The 24,283-nt window shown below is 36.9% G+C and overlaps 1 protein-coding gene across 3 annotated transcripts in view; it reads right to left on the minus strand.

Moving 5' to 3' along the window:
* Window positions 1-969: 969 nt before the first annotated feature.
* ANKRD50 (ankyrin repeat domain containing 50) overlaps window positions 970-24,283 on the minus strand; it is a 49,348-nt gene continuing 26,034 nt past the window's right edge. For all 3 annotated transcript variants that reach the window (XM_053577217.1, XM_053577296.1, XM_053577368.1), the window contains 3 exons: window positions 15,184-15,413; window positions 5,555-9,105; window positions 970-4,019 (listed from right to left, as the gene is read on the minus strand). In XM_053577217.1, the coding sequence (XP_053433192.1) occupies window positions 5,558-9,105; window positions 15,184-15,413 (3,778 nt within the window). In that variant the 3' untranslated portion in view covers window positions 970-4,019; window positions 5,555-5,557. The remainder of the gene's footprint in view (window positions 4,020-5,554; window positions 9,106-15,183; window positions 15,414-24,283) is intronic.

Genomic DNA, 24,283 nt, shown 5'->3' on the forward strand with positions numbered 1-24,283 from the left:
TATAGTTAAAGATTTTGTCAGATTATTTTTTAGAATAAGGCTTTTATTAATCTCACACATTTATAAAGAATGTAATTAAAATAATTACTGCAGAACACTGTAATCATCATTGCAGAGGACACCGTGTTGGCCTTCTTAGTTAATAGAAAATTCTCTTGGAGTAATAGGATAATCGTCCCTCAGTATCCATGGAGGGATTGTTTTCCAGGGTCCTTCTCAGATACCAAAATCTCCAAACACTCAAGTCCTTTACATAAAATGGCATAGTATTTGATGTAACCTATATATATCTTCCCATATACTTTAAATCATCTCTAGATGACTTGTAATACTTAACCCATGCCTTCCCATTATTTTACTCATGTGGATTCAAAATAGTACTTGACACGCAACAAATTCAAGTTTTGCTTTTTGGAACTTGGTGGAATTTTCTTTTTTTCCTTTTCCATACACATTGGTTGAAATGCAGGGACGCTGAACCCACAGATATGAAGGGCCAACTGTGTGTGTGTGTTGTATACACTGGTATACGTGCTGTGTTCCGGTGGGGGAAAGAGAAGGTCATGAAAAAGGGACTCACATTTACGGAAAGAGCACACAAACTTTATTTAGAAATGAATGATCATGTTTGCAATAAAACCCCAAATCATCCATCATAAGATGGCCATAACAGTCTGCTGATCAAGGGACATAAATGCAATTTATTTGGATTACAGCAATGCTCGGAGGCATGACATGGTGTGATTTATAGACTTTATAGAAAGTTTAAGAAAATATAAAGTTTAAATCATTCTGTTTTTTTCTACCTTCCTTTGGGTGGTGGTGTATGTCATTTTTTCCTTTGTAAAATGTTTCCAAATTCATTTGCTCAATAATTGTTTAAAGTAACTTAAAACAACTAGTAGTTGTTTTTTTTATAAGCATATCTTGCATGTTCTGCTGATTCAAGGATAAAATTAAAACAAGATCCTCTGTAAAGCAAATATATTTATTATGCACTTTCATATACATAGGGATTTTTGTGTTATATAATACAAGGAATAAAACTTTTACAATGTGAAATTCAATGTACATTTTAGGCTATTTATATACCCCAAACCAAGGGAAAAATAAAAAGAAAGCATTTGTTTGCAACTACATTTGCTGAGAAGTATAAATGGAGGACAGTAAGCAAAACAAATATTTGCATAGCCAAAACAATACTGAGAAAAGTATTTACTCCTGTTTTTTAAGCAGTGAACTATTTTTGGTGAGGACTCTGGTGGGGATGGGAGTGGGGGTGGGGTGAGAATGAAAGACAAAAGAGTCTGGCTGTACTTTGCAGTGCACACTGATTTCTGGTCAATTTTTCTTATAAAACTTCTCCTAGAAACATTCAGGCTTCTATTTCTCATTACTCATTTTTATTACTTAGTGTCAACTCATTACTTTTAGGGAACGGGCACAGGTGGAATGTTATAAAAATGTTATATGCACATGGCCTCATAGTTGTGTACTGGCAACAGTTTACAAAATTTAAACATTTTAATTTCAAAAATAGTTATTAAGGAGTTTCATACTTGGGGACTATTTTTATTTTTTAGCAGAGCAGGTCATTTTCAGTCATGGTATTAAATTCCTCACAGAAACAAATAAGCAAAACAGGGCATTTCCAGCACCCCTTTTCACCTTTATCCTAATTCAAAGTCATTTATGTTCTATTCCAAAACATAATTTATATAAAAACATCCAGAGAATACTTACTTTTGAAAATCTTTTCTAAGAAGTTCTCTTCCTACCACTTGTTTCAAGTGTTTATAGTATGAATATGACATTTAGGCCTTTGAAAAACACAAATCCCTTATGTAATGAATCTTATCTTTGCCCTTTGGCCACAAGGTGCAATTATGTAAAAACAATAAAATTAAATAAATACAATTTCAATAATTCAAGGTTAATAGAAAAACTGGCAGCTTTCAGGGTTCTCTTTCTAAAGAAAAATACACATAAGAAATTAGAGCTTCATTCTCTACAGTAATGAAAATGTACTATCTTTGAGACGCGAGTAAAGTTGGTTCTAATAGTATGTGTTCTTATTTATTAATAGAATCATTAACACTTTTAAGGCTACTTTGCAAGAGTCCTATTAAGTGTATTTAATAAATGTCCCATAGGGACAAGAATTCAATACTTGAAACATTCACATTCGAGTTACTAAGATTGCCATGTCATCTTAACATTGATTGAACTTATGACTTATCTTTTCATCCACATTATGATTTATAGATGACAGACAAAATGAATGTTGTTGACTCTAAAAAAAAAAAAAGAAAAAAGCAAGAGAAAGCCTTACAACAAAATTCAAGTGAAGCATTTATAATAACCGATTACACATTTCTATTTCCATGAAAAATGCACTACATGTGCCCTTTACATGTGAAGATAACATTACTGACTTTTATTACTAAGACATACTCCTAATATTTTTTTCTGGAAGTAGCAATGGTTTTGTGCTGAATCTCCAAATTCTCTTTCCTCATTCCTCCTTATAACAGCACATGAACAGAATTTCTAGGTTCTGAAAGATTTACAGGGCCCATTATAAGATCAAATCCATAACCTTGGCTTCTAAACCATTATGCCAACTTCCCAGATATACACATGACCCATCTAAGCTAGGTCCACTGGTTCAGAGTATATCCAGGAGGTCAAGGCTGTGAGCCACATGCTCACTTGAACCTATTTTACTTTCCTGGGTCCCGGACTTCTCCCTTAACCCTGGCATCTAGCCCTCCTGTATGCAATTGTCCAAAGAAGAAAACAGGAAAGAGTACGTGGATAGAAAAGTGCAAATCCATCACTATTACTAATCAAATGATGAGCATGTATGTGCTATGACTGGTGAATTAGTGGTGTCATCTGTGAGGGACAGCACATATTACATTCATCAAGAATATTCATCCAACTAAACCATTAAAATTAATCCAATTGGCTTTGAGTGGGGCTACATTGGTCATGCAGTGATTTACAAAATAGAAACAGCTGAGAGAGAAGCCAGCATTAACATTTACAGTGGTATATTACTAATATATTTTATTTGGCTGGAAGGAAGAGATAAGGGTATTTGATGAATTATTCATGGATCAAACACCTCCCCTCAGGTAGAAGGTGCATTTCCCTCTGCACACACACGCAACTGAGGCACGGTTCTGTCCCTGAGAAGCGTCATGCCTCAGGAGTGATAGTCTGTTTTCACGGAGGTGGAATGACAGTGAGTGGAAGGCAAAATTGCATCTCAGTGGATGAAATAGAACTTTGTTCTGTCTACAGTCTGGTTGTTTGTTTTCACACTTTTAGCCAGAGATGAGGAAGATTCTACTGGGAAAAGCCAGATTTAAACTACTTAGCGCAGCTCCCTAAACTATTAGAATTTTTTTTTTTTTAATTTGCCAAGAAACCATGTTTTTACTTCAATGTGACATTTATCTGGAAATTCATTTTTATCTAACACCGAAAGTGCAGTGAACATAAAAGAGTTACAAGATTCATTTTATTGAGCGACATTTTTAAAATTACAAAAAACAGGCCACATACTACAATGCAAATGTGACTGAAACGGTATACTTATGTTTCATCTCGAAAAGAAAAAATAAATACAAGAAATACAAGAAACACTGCCTTTTCATATATATTTGATCATGGCACATGCACATTTATCAAATCTTCAACTACTTTAATCAAAATGTTTAGCCTTTATCAGGGAACTGCAGTACGTATCTGCATTTTTAAAAAAGTGCTTATTCTTGTGTAGTGAATACAAAGCACATGAAAGGAAAATTTTTAAGCACAGAGGGTTACATTGAGAAGGCAGCCTTACTATTTAGGCACATTACAGTAATTAAGGTAAGTGAATTGCGGATATCACATTCTTTTTTTTTTGTTTTTCAGCAAATCAACAGGCATTTAATGTTTTCATCCAGTAGCTGAAGAACTGCTCCAATCACAATGTCTTCTGTTTCACAGACTAGGAAACTAGTGAACTAGTGCAAAAGTTAAAAAAAAAAAGATTAATTAATTTCCGCATTAAACTTATAATGTAATACATAACTATATTTTTATATATTAATATATAACCACACATAATATGTATCTGTATATCCTTTTATGAACGTTTATCTTGTAAAGCACAAAGTAGATTTGTCTATTAGACATCCATTATTTAACTTATAAGCTACTTTTAAAAATGCCACAAAATATTTACTTTAATTCATGTGTTTTATTGTATTAATATATATTTACGTTTTGCCTTTATAAAAGAAGCCATGAGTTGAAGGGCTGTACCAACAGAACTAAATATTTTTATTCAAATAAGCCACAGAGAGAATGCATCAACTACTTATACAAATATTTGTGAATGACATTTGGTTACTCATAGATTCACATCGAAGAGTGTTTACTATTAGAAGATCTAGGGAATTTATTTATAATAATGCTTCGCTTATCATCCCTAAAATGTACCTTTAAGGACAAAAAAGTAAAAGAGAGAGATTTAAGTTTGCTTAAGAGTACAATTTTGATAAAAGAAAAAAATGATTAAGCAAAGTGGGATAAATATAGTTGTAGTACAAGCTAGCAAAGATTCCTAATGACATCTTAAGATTTATCTCTAATATAGGAAATGTGCTTCTGGAAAAGTATGCAAAATACAAAAATTATCTACCTATCAATTTTCCCATTAACACTATCAATTTTCCCATTAACTCCCCTTACATTGTGAAGCACCTTTGTGGTAAGGAGAAGAAAAACTATTTTTATTTAATAAATGTAACTATTTTATTTCCATAACATAGTCCTTAAATACCCATCTTGCCAATACATCCATTTACCACCTTTCATTTCTACACCTGCTGTGTGAAAGCATTACTTGGAAGATGTAAGAGATCTGTAATAATAAAAATTACCTTCTACTGATTAAATCTTCTCTTTGTTCTGGGCGAAAGGAATGCAATTAACATTTACTATCTACTAAGTATAACATATACTATTTTATTCAAATCAAAGAGATGAGTATTACAGAAATAGCCCCTCCCTCTGTCACCATCAAAGTTCTTTTAGGAGGGGGAAATGAACAGCAAAGAATTCTTAATCTGGGATCCATAAATAGTATATTCATTCATTTATTCAACAAATTTTTACTGAGAAACTCCCATAGGTCCAAGCATGTTGCCAAGTACATGAAATACAACAGTGAATAAAATAGATAAAATCTGCTACCAGCACAAAGCTTAGATTTTTGTTGGGGGGAGACAAATAGTAAACATAATAAATAAAAAAAAACCAAAAGTATGTTAAATAATAAGTGCTTTGGATAACATAAAGCAAAAAAGGGGAAACAGGGGTGTCAGAGGTGAGAGAATTTAGATGTAAAAGGGGGTTAAGGAAGGTCTGGCAGAGAAGACATTCGAGTAGAGATTAGAATGTGAAAGAAGTGGCCATGTGAATATTAGGAAAAAGAGCAGTCCAAATAGACGGAACTATACTTTTTTTTTTAATCTTTATGTTGATGAAATATTACCTTTTATAATGGTGTTTCCTTTTTATAGTTGAAGCTAGGGTCAGAGCCCTCAATCTGAAGCTTCAGGGCTTGTTTAAGGCTTAATTCTGTCTCTGAGGAAGGATACCCCTCCAATACCTCCGGATGCCCTCTAGCTTGTACTGTTCGTGGGACTGAAACCCTACCAAGAAAAACCTGGTTGCTCTGAAGATGGTAATTTGGATTTGTCATGATTCCATTTCTCTTCTTCTGTTCCCCACTTTGTTGATGAATAACAAACTGCTGTTGAGATCGACCAATTTCCTGCTGAGTTGAAGGTATCATAATTTTGCACTGAGATTCGGCTGGCATTTGCTTAGGTGGTGCACTGGTCCCAGATTTGGCTACAGGGCCTCTTTTATCAAACTGAGTCATTTCATATTCTAAAACCTTTGGCTGTGAAGAATTGCTTTGTTTAGCTTTTTTTCCAGCTGATCCAGATTTGGTAGAATTTTCCGATTTACCCCCTTTATTTGCTTTAGTTGACTTCAAGCTGGGCTTTACCTGACTCCACTCAAACTCACTACTTGGTGAATTGTGACTCTGTCCTAAGGACTGTGTGGTGGAAGACGGGGACACAATTGACTGTCGACTCCTACTGCGGGGCAACGAATGCTGCTGGATTTGTTCTGTAAAGGACAAGTTATGAAAGCTGTCAATTGGCACTGTTTGAGCTGTTGCCGTAGATGAAGTAGTTCTCAAAGATGAATTTTTTGAGCTTTTCAGGGAATTATTTGACAGCGATGACTTCTGCCGATCAACTGTAGAATCTGGAGACTCTGAAGGAGAACTAAATGCGTGAGCTGGCCCATTAGGTAAACCGCGTAATGAAGGCTGCATGTCCCCTCCACCAGTACTACCAGAGCTATTTGATTTAATTGTTAACGACTGCATTTTTGAAGACACTGACTGTAGAGGTTTTTGCTCCATTGTGTGAACAGGAGATGGGGAACAGCCATTCAAACTAGATGCACCATACTTTTCTAATAATTTAATTATCTGGGAATGTCCATTTTTGGCTGCAACACGCATAGCAGTGCGCCCAAATTGATCAGCATGGTTTGGGTCGGCACTGTGCTCTAATAAAACCTGCACAACATCAATGTGCCCCTCCTGGGCTGCAATGCAGAGTGCAGTGGCCCCTTGGTTACACGTGTGGTCGACCACAGCACCATGCTCAATCAGAAGCTGAACCACTTTTACATGGCCCTGCCAGGCTGCAGACTGCAGAGCAGAGCGCTTTTCATTGTCTGCAGCGTTGATGTCGGCATGGTAGGCGATGAGAACCTGTACCATCTCCATATGGCCTTGCCAGCAGGAAACATGAAGGGCTGTCCTTCCTTCTGCGTCACTTGCTTCTACATTTGCACCATTTTCTAAAAAATATTCAGCCATTGTAAGTTGGTTTTCTAAAGCCAAGATATAAAGTGTGGGCCTACCATCAGCATCTTTGTAGTTAACATCAGCTCCATGGCTAAAAAGCAATTCAACAATGTCCCTGTGTCCTTCCAAAGCAGCAACCCTCAGTGCGTTTCTCCCATCATAACCCCTTTGATCAATGTTGGATTTATTTTCCAGTAATATTTGAACACAATCGTAGTGACCCTCTTGTGAAGCTAATATAAAAGGGATTCGCCCATCGTTGTCAATCTCATTTGTTCTAGCACCTTGTTCAATGAGTGCTTCACATATTAATCTGTGACCTTCAAAAGCTGCCATGTGCAAAGGTGTCCATCCAGCATCGTCTCTGTGATTTTCATCTAACCCTCTATCCAGCAGAGTCCGCACCACCTCGACATTTCCTTGTGCTGAAGCGATGCTGAGGACTGTCCTGCCTTCACTATCAATACTATCCACAGCTGCACCCCAGAATAAAAGGGTATTTACAACGGAGGCGTGACCCATGGAAGCTGCTGCCAGGAGGGGTGTACGGCCATTGTTATCCGTATGATCTACATCCGCTCCCCCCTCAAGAAGCAAGTCGACCACATCGACATGTCCTTCGTAGGCAGCTACCAGCAGTGGCGTCATGCCATCCTTATCACAATGATCGACTTCAGCACCTCGGTCAATGAGAAGGCTGACGACTGACGCATGTCCTTTACTTGCGGGCACACAAAGTGCAGCTACAGAGAGAGCAGTCCGGCCATCGACATCCTCGTGATTTACTTCTGCTCCGTGGTCCAGCAGGTGTTCCACAATCTCTCTGTGGCCCATGTATGCTGCCGCTATCAAAGCAGTTCTACCTTCATTATCAGCTTTGTTTACTTCAGCACCATGTTGCAGCAAATTCAGGACAATATCCTCGTGTCCGCCCCATGCTGCTGCTCTTAACGCTGTCCGGCTATCGGCATCTGCACAGTCTACTTTTACGCCAGCATAAAGGAGTGCAGAAACCACCTCGGTATGGCCACCCCAGGCAGCAGATCGTAATGCTGTCCAACCATCCTGATCAGTGTGATTGATGTTTGCTCCACACCCAATCAAACAATTAACCACCTTGGTATGTCCCTGCCTAGCAGCGAGGGTGAGTGGTGTGTGTCCATGAGCATCTTCTATCTCTAAGTCTGCCCCTCTCGAGACAAGTAAATTCACTACATCAAGACTCCCACTGTATGCGGCATTAGCCAGTAACGTTCTCCCGTTTGAGTCACACTGATTTACTGAAGCTCCATTATCTAATAATGTCCGAATGGAATCTTCTCTTTCTAAGGCTTGTCGGACTATACACGATGTGCGATCATCTTCACTGTTGACGTGAGCGCCAGCCTTCACCAACAGCTGTAGCACTTCTTGTTCCTTAGGTATTAAAGTAGACAGGGAGTCTCTGACAGGTGTACCATTCCATATCATCCACAGAGCTAACTCAGCTGTCTCTAATTGTAAGTTTGAATTAATTAAATGCAATGCAAATTCCTGTGCTTCCAATGGTGTTAAATTCTTTGCTTGACAGGTATAACTCATAGCCAACATTCTATGTCCTTCTGCTGCATTACATAAATACTTCTGAGTGCAGTGTTTCACATCCAGAAGCCACTCTGCAAAACTGTAGTGAAAGAGTATTTTTGTATTGCCTAGTCCATCAACAAGAAGTTTGGAAAGGACATCTAACTTCCGTTGAAAGTCTTCCAAGGTTAATGACATGTTTTTGGTCCATACTGCATGATACAATTCCGTTATGGTCAAAGGTCGGCAGGCTGCAAGAATCACATTCAAAATAGGCTGAACCTTTGCAAACTGTTTTCTTACAAAAAGTCTTTGGCATAGCCAGAGATATAGACCATTTAGGGTTCCTGGGATGTCACGGATCTCTCTTAACATGATAAAGTTTTCTACAACTCCATCTAGAACTCGTTCTAGGTAAAGAAAGCATCCACTGCTTTTAATATGCAGTTGATTCAACATCTCTGCAGTTTCTTTTGTGAGATGTTGTCGCAAAGCTTCTTCTTGATCTAAACGATGGAGGATGTACTGCTGAACATCTTTGACAATGTATGCCTTCCGGAGGTCATCCAAACTTATTTTTCGAAAGCCTAGAGAAGAAACAAAAAAGTCGATGTCACCAGTTAGAAACAGTGATAGAAGTTGCCCTATTTTCAAAGAAAATGTCTTTACCGAGGGACTTTACCTAACAATTGCAATCAGTGTAACCTGGCCTATTGTACCCTCAATGAATCCCCAACAATAAAAAAAAAAAAAAATATATATCTGGGCACACCTGCAGTCCAACCAAGTTAAAACATAAAAAAAAAAAAAAAAAGAAAGAAAATGTCTTTACCATGTAAGAAACTGATGAACAAATTAATAAATACTGATAAATCAATACCTAGTAGTATGTACTAGTATATAAATAATTTTCTTTTCTTTCTGTACAAGCACATTAATGGCAGAAAAATGATTTCCTTTTCCTATCTACAAATGACCTATTGCTTATTGTTTGACTGGCTCAGCGTCTGTGCTTGACTCCATTGTAAGAGGTACTAACTCAGCATTAGGCAATCTTACGTATCCATAAAAGCACCTTGTTAAGATTTTTTGAAGTCCCAAATGATTAGAGTAAAAAGTTGCAGGAGACACGACAGGTTTGTTACTACAGGATACTCTTTTTTGTATGAATAATTGATATATTTCTACCTCTACAACTGAATGCATATTAGCCTCAATAATGAAATTGAATATCTGGAAAAAACTGTGTGCATGATTATGTATACATATGAGAATTTTTGTGAGCATCAATTTTGAAAATCTTTTTCTATCTACTTGTACAGCAGAATCAAGGTCGCCTTATGGTTTTAGTAGGTCCAATGATACATAATAATAAACATTATCATACAATTAATTTAATGAAATTAATATATAACTATATAAAACTGTAGGTCATGGGTGATTGGTAGTTGAAATAGATTTCTGCTGAATGAGTAATGATCTGTATGTGAATTTTCATTTTGCAATTTTATTACAGATTTTGAAACGTTAAAAAAAAAAAATAGAATATCCTCTGTGGCCAGGCACGGTGGCTCACACCTATAATCTTAGCACTCTGGGAGGCCGAGACAGGTGGACTGCTTGAGGTCAGGAGTTCGAGACCAGCCTGAGCAAGAGTAAGACTCCCATCTCTACCAAAAGTAGAAAAATTAGCCAGATGTCATGTCCCAGCTACTGGGGAGGCTGAGGCAAGAGGAGCATTTGAGCCCAAGAGATCGAGGTTGCTGTGAGCTATGATGATGCTACAGCACTCTACCAAGGGTAACAAAGTAAGACTCTATTTTCAAAAAAGAAAAAAAAAAAGAACAAGATTCTGTTTAAAAAATATACATATAGAACATCCCCTGCCACCACCTTTAAAGTACATTATATGTTATCAAATCAACAGACTATCATTCAAGAAGAACTGGATCAAGTCTAGTTGCAGAACCTTTTAAAGAGGCAGTGAGAGACTCCAGCTGAGAATCACTAATGGCCTGAGCAATTATGGCAGCAGCAGCAGCAGCAAAGATAAATAGAAACCATGGATTTGAGAATTATTAAAAAGCGTGAGATTATGTAGAGTCTGACAAATGTAGAGAAGGAAAGAGAGAGGAAGGAGTCAAAGCTGACATTAACTTCTGACTTTGCCAAAAGGAGTGAAGAGGGTTTGGAGGGAAAGCTGATTAATTCAATGTTGTCGTAATAAGCTTAAAGTACTTAGATGACAAATTTACTGAGAGAAGCAACCACTGAGAATAAAACATGAAAAAAATAACAAATGTGCATAGCTCTAAATCTACATAAAAATGGAATCTGTACTTTACATGTTACACAGTCAATTGATAATAAATCCTCAACAGAAATAATTTCAAAAGATAAATTTCATTTATGAAAACGCCTGACCTAACAAGGGTATAAAACATTGCTGCCTAGAAATTTGTAGCAATCAGTGTTTACTAGTGATTTGAGATGGCTTGCCTCACATCCTTTTTCTGTGTGTCCATTTGCTTTTGGCTTTGTAAATTCATTAAAGCAATTTAAATTTGAAAAGGAAAATACCTGTTGTGGATTAATAAGAAAACTTATTTCTTTTTCTTTTTTTAAATTAAGTCAAATACACACAGATCATGAATACATTCATGCATATGTGGGGTACAATGTGCTGATTTTCTTTTTTTTATACAATCTGACGTGGTTAGATCAAACCAATCAACACAGCTTTCACCTCATTTACTTGATTATTGTGCCAAAACATCTATGTTGTACACTTGACTGATTTGCCTTGTACCCTTGTCATATACTCCATAGGTGTGGTCTCGCCTTTACCCTCCCTCTATCAAACCTCCTCCCTCCCTTCCCACTCCATTTCTCTCCTTCATCCTGGGCTATCATTGTGTTCTAGAAAACTTATTTCAAACTAACGTTATCTTACATTACACAGTGTTTTAAAGTTGCCAAACTAATGGTATACATATTGATTGATTTACATGAAAGATCATATAACCCATTATGAATAAACATCTATAATTTAAACTTAAGTACTAAGATTTCATCATTGAAACTTGAGATAAGCCTCCTGGTATATTTTTATAGCAAGGCAAAATGGACTAATGCAGAAACACAGACAAAAAATTGTAAAAATCTATGTAAAAACTTGAATATATGAAGGAATATGCTATTATTATGAGTAGAAAGAAAGTATATTTTTGATGTCTAACTTTTTGTAACTTAAAATTTTAACAAAATCTTAACTTTTTTGGTTTATATCATTGATAGCTATAATTTTAAAACATGCTATTAAAGTCAATCTAGAGTACATCATTAAACCTGCTTAAATATTTTCTTCAAGGCAAAACAGAAGTGTAACTGGCTGAAAATAATGTGTAAATGCTTAGAACTAATTAGATAATTAAAAATAAATGGAACACTTTTCTAAACTCTTTTTTTTTAGAGAAAGAGAGGTAAAAATATATAATTTAGAAAAATAATATTGATGACAAAGAAGGGCATGGAGTAACTATACAAGAAAATTACAAAAATTAAATGAACATGCTGATAGAGAGTTTATAAGAACTGACAAATGGTTTATAAAAAGAGCAACCACACATAGGCATACATATGTGTACCTGTACCTAAACTCAAGGTATGGTAAGAGCAACAGGGCTAAGCAATGGTAAAGGGAGTCACCTTGCTGGAAAAATTTATAGTGGTAAATTATCTAAGTTATTTCACACTATTTAGTAAAAAATATGGATAAAATTATTAAATATGTATGTAAGAAGTCAGAATAATAAAGAAAAACACATATACTAAACTTTAAAATTATTATCATAATTTGAAAATGCTGAAGAAAACAGTTGCAAAGAATGAAAGAATATGAAATAAAAGCTCTCTTAACTATCAATAAGAAAAACACTAATTTACCTACATAGACAAAAAGGCAAACTGGTGGAAAGGTCTCAATAGTAAACAGAAAGTACACATAAAAATAAGGCACCATTTTTACATATCAAATTGACAACATTTAACACAGATCTAATTCAACACTAGGTGGAAGTACAGAGAAACCAACTCCTCAGATAGGAATATAGTATGACATATGTCTTTTGGAAGACAATTTGATAAATATTAGTGATTTTGGTAATATACTCAAATTTTTACCCCCAAATTCCAAATCTACCATCAACAGAGATGTGGTCAAATGTTTACATACAACCCAGCATTTATAATAACTGACATCTCAAGGGAAGGAGTAGGGGAGGGGAATCTGACCACAACCTGGTTCCACTTGATTACTAGTTCATTACTTTCTCCACTAAAACATGGCTCAAAGAAAATACAAATTCATTTACTCGCAAATAACTGACTGATAGCTTTGTTTTAAGCTCTGTTCAAGATTCTAGCAGGGGTCCTCAAACTGTGGCCCGCAGGCCACATGAGGCGGTGTGATTGTATTTGTTCCAGTTTTGTTTTTTTACTTCAAAATAAGATATGCGCAGTGTGCATAGGAATTTGTTCATAGTCTTTTTTTTAAATGATAGTCTAGCCCTCCAACGGTCTTGAGGGACAGTGAACTGGCCCCCTGTTTAAAAAGTTTGAGGACCCCTGTTCTAGGGGATAACAGCAGTGCCCCAGATAGGAAAAATTTCTATTTGCTTGGAGTCTACATTGTAGTGAAGGAGACTCCAATGTAGACTCCTTCAAGTAAAAAACCAGCAAGTAAATAAATAAAATGAAAACACAATTTAACACTCATAAGACATATGAAGAAAATAAAACAAAAGAGAGGCTATGTATGACTAAGTAGCTAGAGAGGGAAAACTATAACTAGAACGACAACAACAAAAAAAAACCCATAGTCAGAAGTGTGTATGTGATTGATATCTGAGCAGAGGTCTAATGGGAAGGCAGGAAGCAGCTCAAGGAAAGAGCATTCCAATCAGAATAATATCAAAAGCACAAGACACTAAAGAAAAAAAAAATCCGAAAACACCAAATGTCCACTGATAAACATGTAGAGAAAAGGGAAATCTCATACATTGTAGGTAGGAGCACAGATTATTTCAAGCACACTAGCTAGTGATCTGGCAAAATTAACAAGCTCAAATGCTCAAAATGTACACACCCTATAACCCAGCAGGCCCAAGTCTAGGTTTCTAGGGTTAGCCTTTAGCACAAATGGACAGAAAGGCATGGACAGCATGTTCGTGAAACATTTTTAATAAGAGCAGAGAACTGAAAATGATCTAAATACTCATCAATTGGATAAAGGAAAAGAAGAAATTTATTCCTGAAGGGGAACACTATTTAGCAGTTAAAACCAATGAACTGGATTTATAAGCCATAATGGGAATAGGGCTCGAAAATAATGTTTGCTAAAAAAAGGAGAATACGATGATAAGGATAATATCGCTAATATATTTATGAACTACACTTACTATTAATCAAGTATTGTCCCAAGTGTTTCATACGTAGCTTGTCACTCATCTCCATTTTATAGATGAAGAAACTAAGGCAGAGAGAATATAAGTTGCACAAGGCCGACAGCTAGTGAGTGGTAATAGCTATGATGGTATATGCAGTGTTTCATTTAGGCAAACTATAAAAATATACAGTGTAAATATGAATTTGGAGCCTATAAAACAAGCTAATAATGTTGGTTTTCTCTAATGACTGACATGGACCAAAAGGGACTTAGACTTAACCTATGCCTGGCGTATTAAGTGCTACATGAATGTTAACTATTGTCATTTTAACTCAAAGTTTTACCAACTACATTTTTTACCAATAGAAACAAAAAGAATATGACACCTGGAAATCAAAAGTGCTGTCATTAGTAGGAAAAGAATCAAAGAGGTAAACCAATGGAGAGAATACAGCAGGTGACAGAAAATAATTTCAACGAATTAATAAAGTTTCACCATACTGTAAAATATATAGAACTACTTAAAAGTGATACAGCTAATTATCAATAGCTCTCCAATTACATTATAAATCCTGAAATAGGGCCTTATTTTATACCTCTTTTACTTCCCACAAGACAAAGAAAAGTGCTTCACATAATGTATTAACAGGAGTAACCACAACTTTAGTATGGTAGTAAAAAAAGAAAAAAAAGAAAGAAAAAAGGAAAAGGAAATCAACTGACTACATACTTTTATATATTAAATAGACTATAATCTCGCATATCAGAAAAAGGTGAAAAAAGAGCTATCCTAAAGGACCATTAACTCTAGTCTCTCTTCTTACACGAAGAAAAATACCACAGAGTAGCTGACAATGATTTAAAAAAAAAACATGTATTCATTACTCTTAAGATGTTCAACTTAGCTTGAAGACATATAAACTCATCATGAAACAACACAATAAATGTAGTCCCACAGACACCTGCAGAAAATATGGTATACTTCTAACCTTTGCTAAGGTAGTTAGGACAACAATCTTAAGGGGAAATGGTACTGTTTCAATGATCTTAAAAACATGCCATGGTCTGTTTGTAATATAACTTTACAAAGGTCCAGCTAAGAGTAGCTGATAGAGCAAATGGAAGACCCAGAGCTTCATCTGCACTTTCCTCTGAGAAAGAAAGAGATATAACTAGTTCATCATAAAAAACATGTGAAGATGGCAGTAAGTATGCTTACCAGTAAACATTTTAGTGACAGCCTTACTCTGTTTTCGGGCAGAACAGAGGAGCAATAGCCATGGTGGAAAGAACTCATGGTGACCAGCTAAGAGCTCTGCGACAGTCCCAGATAAGCTGGTAGAAGTCTGTTCACCTTCAGTGATGTTACAGCCTTCGTCAACAGAGTCGACAAGCAGGTATAGGCTTTGCTGTGGAGGCTTCATTCCCAAGAGGGGGAGCAGGATACACCTGTAAAACACATCCACATGAGCGTTATGAATGGTAATGGCTAAGATGTTTGGATTTATTATTCAAACATTAGATTGCTGATTGTAAACATTTTAAGAATAAAATAAATTAAGGTATTAGAATAAAAATGTTCCGCAAGTTTCAATTTCCTACTTTAAATAGAATGTTGGTCCTAACGATAGTATTTTCCATAATAAATTGTATGTGTACGTGTATTAGTAATTCACCATAATTAGGAAGGGCAGTAGGAACTGCAGTTGAACATAACTTTCTCATAAATAAAACACTGTTCATTCATTTTCAATATTTACTTATGTGCCACGTGGTCAATGAGCGCTGAGCAAATACAACCGAAGACATAATCTATACAGTTATGGACGCTAGAACCTAACAAATAATATTTTCTGTAACTCTCTTCTTAATCTTTCAATCCCACAGCCACCAATACTCAAGTTACTACCATGCAATAATCAATACCGCTGTCTAAACATCCCTCAAATCCATGTCCGTCAGTAGTCAGTAACATCACCATCCTAGCCCAAACTCCCATTGTCTTTTTCACCTGGGCTACCATAACAACCCACATGCCTCTAAGGATGCCCCTTAAGTGAGCTTCAGCTGCAGTGAGAGTCACCTTGTCAAGTGTTACTACAGCCACAAGAGCCTTCTGTCAATGACCTTTATGAGACACAATTACACAAGGGTCTTTGCACTTGTAGTTTTCTCTGCCTGGTATACTCTTCCTTTCTCTTTTCACACAGTTAACTCCTTTGTCTTAAATTTTGTGAGTCACTTTCTCAAGGTCAAATCCCCACTAGATGCTTTTATAGTATCAAATATAGTAGTTCCTTTTCACTGCCCTATCAACTTTGCAATAGTTATTTACTGTCATTAATTTTTTATTACTTTCTTTAGTTGTAAGCATCAAGAATAGAGATTGAATTGATTTTGCTCATCAGTATACCCCCAGAACCTAGCACAGTGCTCACAGTAGCTCCTAAATAAAGACTTGCCATTGTTGTCACCTAGAATGGAAAATAAATGACCTCAATGCAGGGTGCTTACTGCTATGATAAGAAGCAGTAAAATTAATAACAAGGTAAAGAAGAAGTGATCAACTCAAGTAAAATCAACTCAGGTAGGTAAGACGGAGAATGTCAGAGAAATATGCAAATATTGTGTGCACCAGATGAACTAATTGTTGAAGAAACAATTACAACTCTTCAGGAAGACAAAAGGAAAATGGGGGAATCCTGGCAAGGAACATGCTGAATTTGGGAGAATCTATTCTATTGTATCTTATGTATATATCTTATCTGCTTGAGCACAATGACAGTTGACGAAATCAGGAATACAGTCATACAATAATAATATGTATCAGTGCCACTTCAGAGGTAACACACAGGCTTGTGAAGTACACAGAAGCCAACCTACCACCCTACTTTTGATAGGGAAGGTGTAAGGGGAAAAATCAGGAAAGTTAGGAAATGAGGGTGGTAAGGGAAGGAATGAGTCAGAAGATGATCAGGAGAAAGAGTCAGTGCAAGGTGGGTGGAGGGGGACACAGGAGAAGAACAATCTAGTTGAGGTGACAGCACATGCAAAGGTTTGGAGAAGAGAAACAACAGTCAATGAGTAAAGTATGGAAGAAAAGAATTCTGAATAGGAGTGAAAGCTTGATCTGCATCTCAATTAACCTCCACATTATACTGTGGTTTGGATTTATAGGTTTCTCTTAGTTTCAAAATCATAGAGCTTTTCATTCACTTTCTAGTTTTGAGACTACTTACTTCCCAGGACTGAAATTCAAAATGTCTTACTCATGTTAAAAGTAGAGGTCAATCTCACAGTTTGAAAAATGATGATCTGGCTTGGCTCCTATAGCTTAGCGGCTAGGGCGCCAGCCACATACAGTGGGGCTGGTGGGTTCGAACTCAGCCCCAGCCTGCCAAACAACAATGGCAATAACAGCAAAAAAATAGCCAGGCGTTGTGGCAGGTGCCTGTAGTCCCAGCTCCTTGGGAGGCTGGAGGAAAGAGAATCGTTTAAGCCCAAGAGTTTGAGGTTGCTGTGAGCTGTGATGCCGCCGCACTCTACCAAGGGTGACACAGTGAGACTCTTGTCTCAAAAAAAAAAAAACGATGTATTTTTTTTTGAGCTCTGACCTCACCCTCAACTGAAAACTGAAAATTTCCCAAATTGTCCCCAGCTATCTCCGTGTAGATATCCTAGAGGCATCTCAAATTTAATATGTTTCCCTTCTGGTCTTTGCCATGTCACTTAATAGCTTCTCCATCACCCCCAACTTTCTTAAAACAAAATCCTAGGTTCATTCTGGAGTCCTCCCTTTCATTCCAGCACATAGTCCTCTTTTCTGTTCTAACTCTGAGCTTTTTTTCCACTCAGGGCCCATTTCTAACACTGAGGGTTTTTTTTTTTTTCTATTGTGGGCCTATTCACTAGCTATTCTCTTTGCATAGAAAGCTCCTCCAGGTACAGCTTCTTATCCTTCAGGTTTCACACAGATTTTACTCCTGAAGAGCCCTTTCTGACTTCTATACCTAAAGTAGCACTCAGAACCCCTACTGCTGTTACTCTAACACCTCATCCCAATTGTTTTCCAATAAACTTATTCCCTAATAAACTTAGCGTGTTATTTTTATACCATTTTTGTCACAGGCTGAGAGTAAAGGTTCCCCACCTCCATGCTTCCCTGCCCATGATGTGCCTCCGCGGGAGCAAGGCCTATGGCTGTCATGTGCACTCTAAGGTTCTCAACACTCAAAACCATTCCAAGCACATCACAAACAATACATTTCCTTCAGGAATGACATGCTTAATGGAAAAACTGCTACTTTAAAACCACAGATTAAAAACTTACAAACTCAGAATTCCCATATTCAGTTCCCTTTCAATTATTTCAAAAGCACCCTTTTGGGAATGGTTGCCTATACCCAGTGACACACAAGAACCACATCTTTCTGTCAGGTTACATTTTACCATTTTGTAAAATGAAAATCACTACAAAGTATACATACAAAATATGAGTAAGTTAGATAGTCTAAAACAGAATTTCCCATGTTTGTGAATATTTACATGTATTTTGTTGTTCATATTCCAAATAATGTAATAATATTAGGTTAGCACAAACATACAAAGAGAGCGCACCATATTTGAAAATAGTCATATGCTACAGGGTTTTGTTAATACTTCTGTATATATATCTTATTAAATGTCTTTATTCCTTAGCTTCACTTTAATACTCAGTTGATATTTATTACATTCTTTCTATTTTTATTAATTCACTTTAAAATCTTTGAACTAGAATTTAACTGTCTTGAATACAAGTACTGCCAAGATCATCCTTTGGTAGCTACCCTTTAATTTATTTATTTTTAATTTTTTTGAATTGATGGAATTATTTACCATATATGACACATTTTGAAGTATTAATATGTATACATTTTAGAGTTACTACATTTACCTAATTAACACATGCATTACTTCACACAGTTATCATTTTTGTTGTGAGAAGAGTTTATTTCTGGCAGAAAGGCAGCTGAAATTCTAAAGTGAAAGACATCTATTGTTCATTTTCCTCAATGCAGTGAATTTACTTACTGCGTTTTTCTTAGGTGGCTAATTAGTTTTTTTAAAGCTACTATAAAGGGGCGCGCGTTGGGGCCGGAGGGGCCAAGGCATGAGAGCACATGCGCGAGCAGTGGGGCTTTCTCCGTAGCCGTTGGAGAGAGCCGGAGCGCTTCTCCCGAGTTGGTGATCGATTGATGGTAGGTCCAACATGTAAGTGAGTGAGCGATGAAAATCAGCAGAGCCAATGGGTCGTGAGGATGTGAGTGGGTTTGAAGGCTTCAACACACTCTTCTCCAGGACAGAATCATGAATAAACTGGAGGATCAGCAGGACCAGAGGATACCATGAAGAGAAGTTTACAGGCCTTCTATTGCCCACTGTTAATCCACAGGCACGAGAACTTAAAGAGCAAGAGGAAGTGAAAGGAAAATTAGGGCAAAGAAACAGATAAAAGAAATCACTCATGAGGAAGAATCAGCAGAAAACTCCAGGCAACATGAAGAACCAGTCCAGAACAACCCCACCAAGGGACCATGAGGTAGCTACTGCAGAGGATTCCACCTATAAAGAAATGTTAGGAATGACAGAAAGGGAATTTAGAATACACATGTTGAAGACAATGAAAGAAATGATGGAAACAATGAAGAAAACTGCTAATAAAGTGGAAAATAACCAAAAGGAAATCCAAAAACAGAATCAAATCAGAGATGAACGATATGAAGAATATAAAAATGATATAGCAGAGCTGAAGGAAATGAAACGGTCAATTAGGGAACTTAAAGATGCGGTGGAAAGTATGAGCAACAGGTTAGACCATGCAGAAGAAAGAATTTCAGGGGTAGAAGACAAAGCTCTTGAGATAACTCAGGTAGTAAAAGAGGCAGAAAAGAAGAGAGAGAAAGCAGAACGTTCACTGTCACAATTATGGGACTTTATGAAGCGTTCCAACATATGAGTTATAGGAATCCCAGAAGGGGAAGAAGAATGCCCCAGAGGAATGGAAGCCATACTAGAGAACATTATAAAAGAAAATTTCCCAAATATCACCAAAGATTCTGACACACTGCTTTCAGAGGGCTATCGGACCCCAGGTCGCCTCAACTCTAACCGAGCTTCTCCAAGACACATTGTGATGAACCTGTCCAAAGTCAAGACAAAAGAAAAGATTCTGCAAGCTGCCAGGAGTAAGCACCAGTTGACCTACAGGGGCAAATCCATGGAAGTGACCACAGACTTCTCTAATGAAACTTTCCAAGCAAGAAGACAATGGTCATCTACCTTTAATCTACTTAAACAGAACAATTTCCAGCCCAGAATTCTGTACCCTTCTAAGCTAAGCTTAAAAATTGACGGAGAAATCAAATCATTTACAGATATACAAACATTGAGGAAATTCGCCACAACAAGACCAGCTCTACAGGAAACACTCCAACCTGTTCTGCACACTGACCACCACAATGGATCAGCAGCAAAGTAAGAACTCAGAAATTAAAGGACAGAACCTAACCTCCACACTGATGCAAAAGATAAAACTAAGCAATGGACTCTCACAAAATAAGACGAATAGAATACTACGACACTTAATCAATTATCTCAATAAATGTTAATGGCTTGAATTCCTCACTGAAGAGACATAGATTGGCTGACTGGATTAAAAAACACAAGCCATCCATTTGCTGTCTGCAAGAAACACATCTGGCTTCAAAAGACAAATTAAAGCTCCGAGTCAAGGGCTGGAAGACAATTTTTCAGGCAAATGGAATTCAGAAGAAAAGAGGAGTTGCAATCTTATTTTCAGATACATGTGGATTTAAAGCAACTGAAGTCAAAAACGACAAAGATGGTCACTTTATATTGGTCAAGGGAAAAATACAACAAGAAGACATTTCAATTCTAAAATTTATGCACCCAATTTAAATGCTCCCAGATTCTTGAAACAGACCTTACTCAGTCTGAGCAATATGATATCTGATAATACCATAATAACAGGGGACTTTAACACTCCTCTTATAGAGCTGGACAGTTCCTCTAAATAGAAATTAAAGAAAGATATAAGAGATTTAAATGAGACCCTAGAACTGTGCTTGATAGACGCATATAGAACACTCCACCCCAAAGATAAAGAATATACATTCTTCTCATCACCCCATGGAACATTCTCCAAAATTGATCATATCCTGGCACACAAAACAAATATCAACAGAATCAAAAGAATTGAAATTTTACCTTGTATCTTCTCAGACCATAAGGCACTAAAGGTGGAACTCAACTCTAACAAAAATGCTCGACCCCACCCAAAGGCATGGAAACTAAACAATCTTCTGTTGAATAACAGATGGGTGCAGGAAGAAATAAAACAGGAAATCATTAACTTCCTTGAGCATAACAACAATGAAGACACAAGCTACCAAAACCTGTGGGATACTGCAAAAGCAGTTTTGAATGGAAAATTCATCGCTTTAGATGCCTACATTCGAAAAACAGAAAGAGAGCACATCAACAATCTCACAAGCGATCTTATAGAATTGGAAAAAAAAGAACAATCTAAGCCTAAACTCAGTAGAAGAAAAGAAATATCCAAAATCAAATCAGAAATCAATGAAATTGAAAATAAAAGAATCATTCAGAAAATTAATGAAACAAGGAATTGGTTTTTTGAAAAAATAAATAAAATAGATAAACCATTGGCCAGACTAACGAGGAATAGAAAAGTAAAATCTCTAGTACCCTCAATCAGAAATGATAAAGGGGAAATAACAACTGATCCCACAGAGATATAAGAGATCATCTCTGAATACTACCAGAAAATTTATGCCCAGAAATTTGACAATGTGAAGGAAATGGATAAATATTTGGAATCACACACTCCTCCTAGACTCAGCCAGGAAGAAATAGAGCTCCTGAACAGACCAATTTCAAGCACTGAGATCAAAGAAACAATAAAAAATCTTCCAACCAAAAAATGCCCTGGTCCAGATGGCTTCACTCCAGAATTCTATCAAACCTTCAAGGAAGAGCTTATTCCTGTACTGCAGAAATTATTCCAAAAAATTGAGGAAGAAGGAATCTTCCCCAACACATTCTATGAAGCAAACATCAACCTGACACCAAAACCAGGAAAAGACCCGAACAAAAAGGAGAATTTCAGACCAATCTCACTCATGAATATAGATGCAAAAATTCTCAACAAAATCCTAGCCAATAGATTACAGCTTATCATCAAAAAAGTCATTCATCATGTTCAAGTAGGCTTCATCCCAGGGATGCAAGGCTGGTTTAACATACGCAAGTCCATAAACGTTATCCACCATAGGGCGGCGCCTGTGGCTCAGTCAGTAGGGCGCCGGCCCCATATACCGAGGGTGGCGGGTTCAAACCTGGCCCTGGCCAAACTGCAACCAAAAAATAGCTGGGCGTTGTGGCGGGCGCCTGTAGTCCCAGCTGCTCGGGAGGCTGAGGCAAGAGAATCGCTTAAGCCCAGGAGTTGGAGGTTGCTGTGAGCTTTGTGAGGCCATGGCACTCTACCGAGGGCCATAAAGTGAGACTCTGTCTCTACAAAAAAAAAAAAAAAGTTATCCACCATATTAACAGAGGCAAAAATAAAGATCACATGATCCTCTCAATAGATGCAGAAAAAGTATTTGATAAAATCCAGCATCCTTTTCTAATTAGAACACTGAAGAGTATAGGCAAAGGTGACACATTTCTAAAACTGATTGAAGCTATCTATGACAAACCCACAGCCAATATTTTACTGAATGGAGTAAAACTCAAAGCTTTTCCTCTTAGAACTGGAACCAGACAAGGTTGTCCTCTGTCACCTTTACTATTCAACGTAGTGCTGGAAGTTCTAGCCAATACAATTAGGCAAGACAAGGAAATAAAGGGAATCCAAATGGGAGCAGAGGAGGTCAAACTCTCCCTCTTTGCTGACGACATGATCTTATACTTAGAGAACCCCAAAGACTCAACCACAAGACTCCTAGAAGTCATCAAAAAATACAGTAATGTTTCAGGATATAAAATCAATGTCCACAAGTCAGTAGCCTTTGTATACACCAATAACAGTCAAGATGAGAAGCTAATTAAGGAGACAACTCCCTTCACCATAGTTTCAAAGAAAATGAAATACCTAGGAATATACCTAACAAAGGAGGGGAAGGACCTCTATAAAGAAAACTATGAAATCCTCAGAAAGGAAATAGCAGAGGATATTAACAAATGGAAGAACATACCATGCTCATGGATGGGAAGAATCAACATTGTTAAAATGTCTATACTTCCCAAAGCAATCTACCTATTCAATGCCATTCCTATCAAAATACCAACATCGTACTTTCAATATTTGGAGAAAATGATTCTGCATTTTGTATGGAACTGGAAAAAACCCCGTATAGCTAATGCAGTTCTTAGTAATAAAAATAAAGCTGGGGGCATCAGCATACCAGATTTTAGTGTGTACTACAAAGCCATAGTGGTCAAGACAGCATGGTACTGGCACAAAAACAGAGACATAGACACTTGGAATCCAATTGAAAACCAAGAAATGAAACTAACATCTTACAACCACCTAATCTTCGATAAACCAAACAAGAACATACCTTGGGGGAAAGACTCCCTATTCAATAAATGGTGTTGGGAGAACTGGATGTCTACATGTAAAAGACTGAAACTGGACCCACACCTTTCCCCACTCACAAAAATTGATTCAAGATGGATAAAGGACTTAAATTTAAGGCATGAAACAATAAAAATCCTCAAAGAAAGCATAGGAAAAAACACTGGAAGATATTGGCCTGGGGGAAGACTTCATGAAGAAGACTGCCATGGCAATTGCAACAACAACAAAAATAAACAAATGTGACTTCATTAAACTGAAAAGCTTCTGTACAGCTAAGGAGACAATAACCAAAGCAAAGAGACAACCTACACAATGGGAAAGGTAGGATCTATAGAGAACTCAAATGAATCCACATGAAAAAAGCCAACAATCCCATATATCAATGGGCAAGAGACATGAATAGAACCTTCTCTAAAGATGACAGACGAATAGCTAACAAACACATGAAAAAATGTTCATCATCTCTTTATATTAGAGAAATGCAAATCAAAACAACCCTGAGATATCATCTAACCCCAGTGAGAATGGCCCACACCACAAAATCTCAAAACTGCAGATGCTGGTGTGGATGTGGAGAGAAGGGAACACTTTTACACTGCTGGTGGGATTGCAAACTAGTACAACCTTTCTGGAAGGAAGTATGGAGAAACCTCAAAGC

Source organism: Nycticebus coucang, chromosome 1 (genome assembly GCF_027406575.1).
Source record: "Nycticebus coucang isolate mNycCou1 chromosome 1, mNycCou1.pri, whole genome shotgun sequence".
NCBI classification, from domain to species: Eukaryota; Metazoa; Chordata; class Mammalia; order Primates; family Lorisidae; genus Nycticebus; species Nycticebus coucang.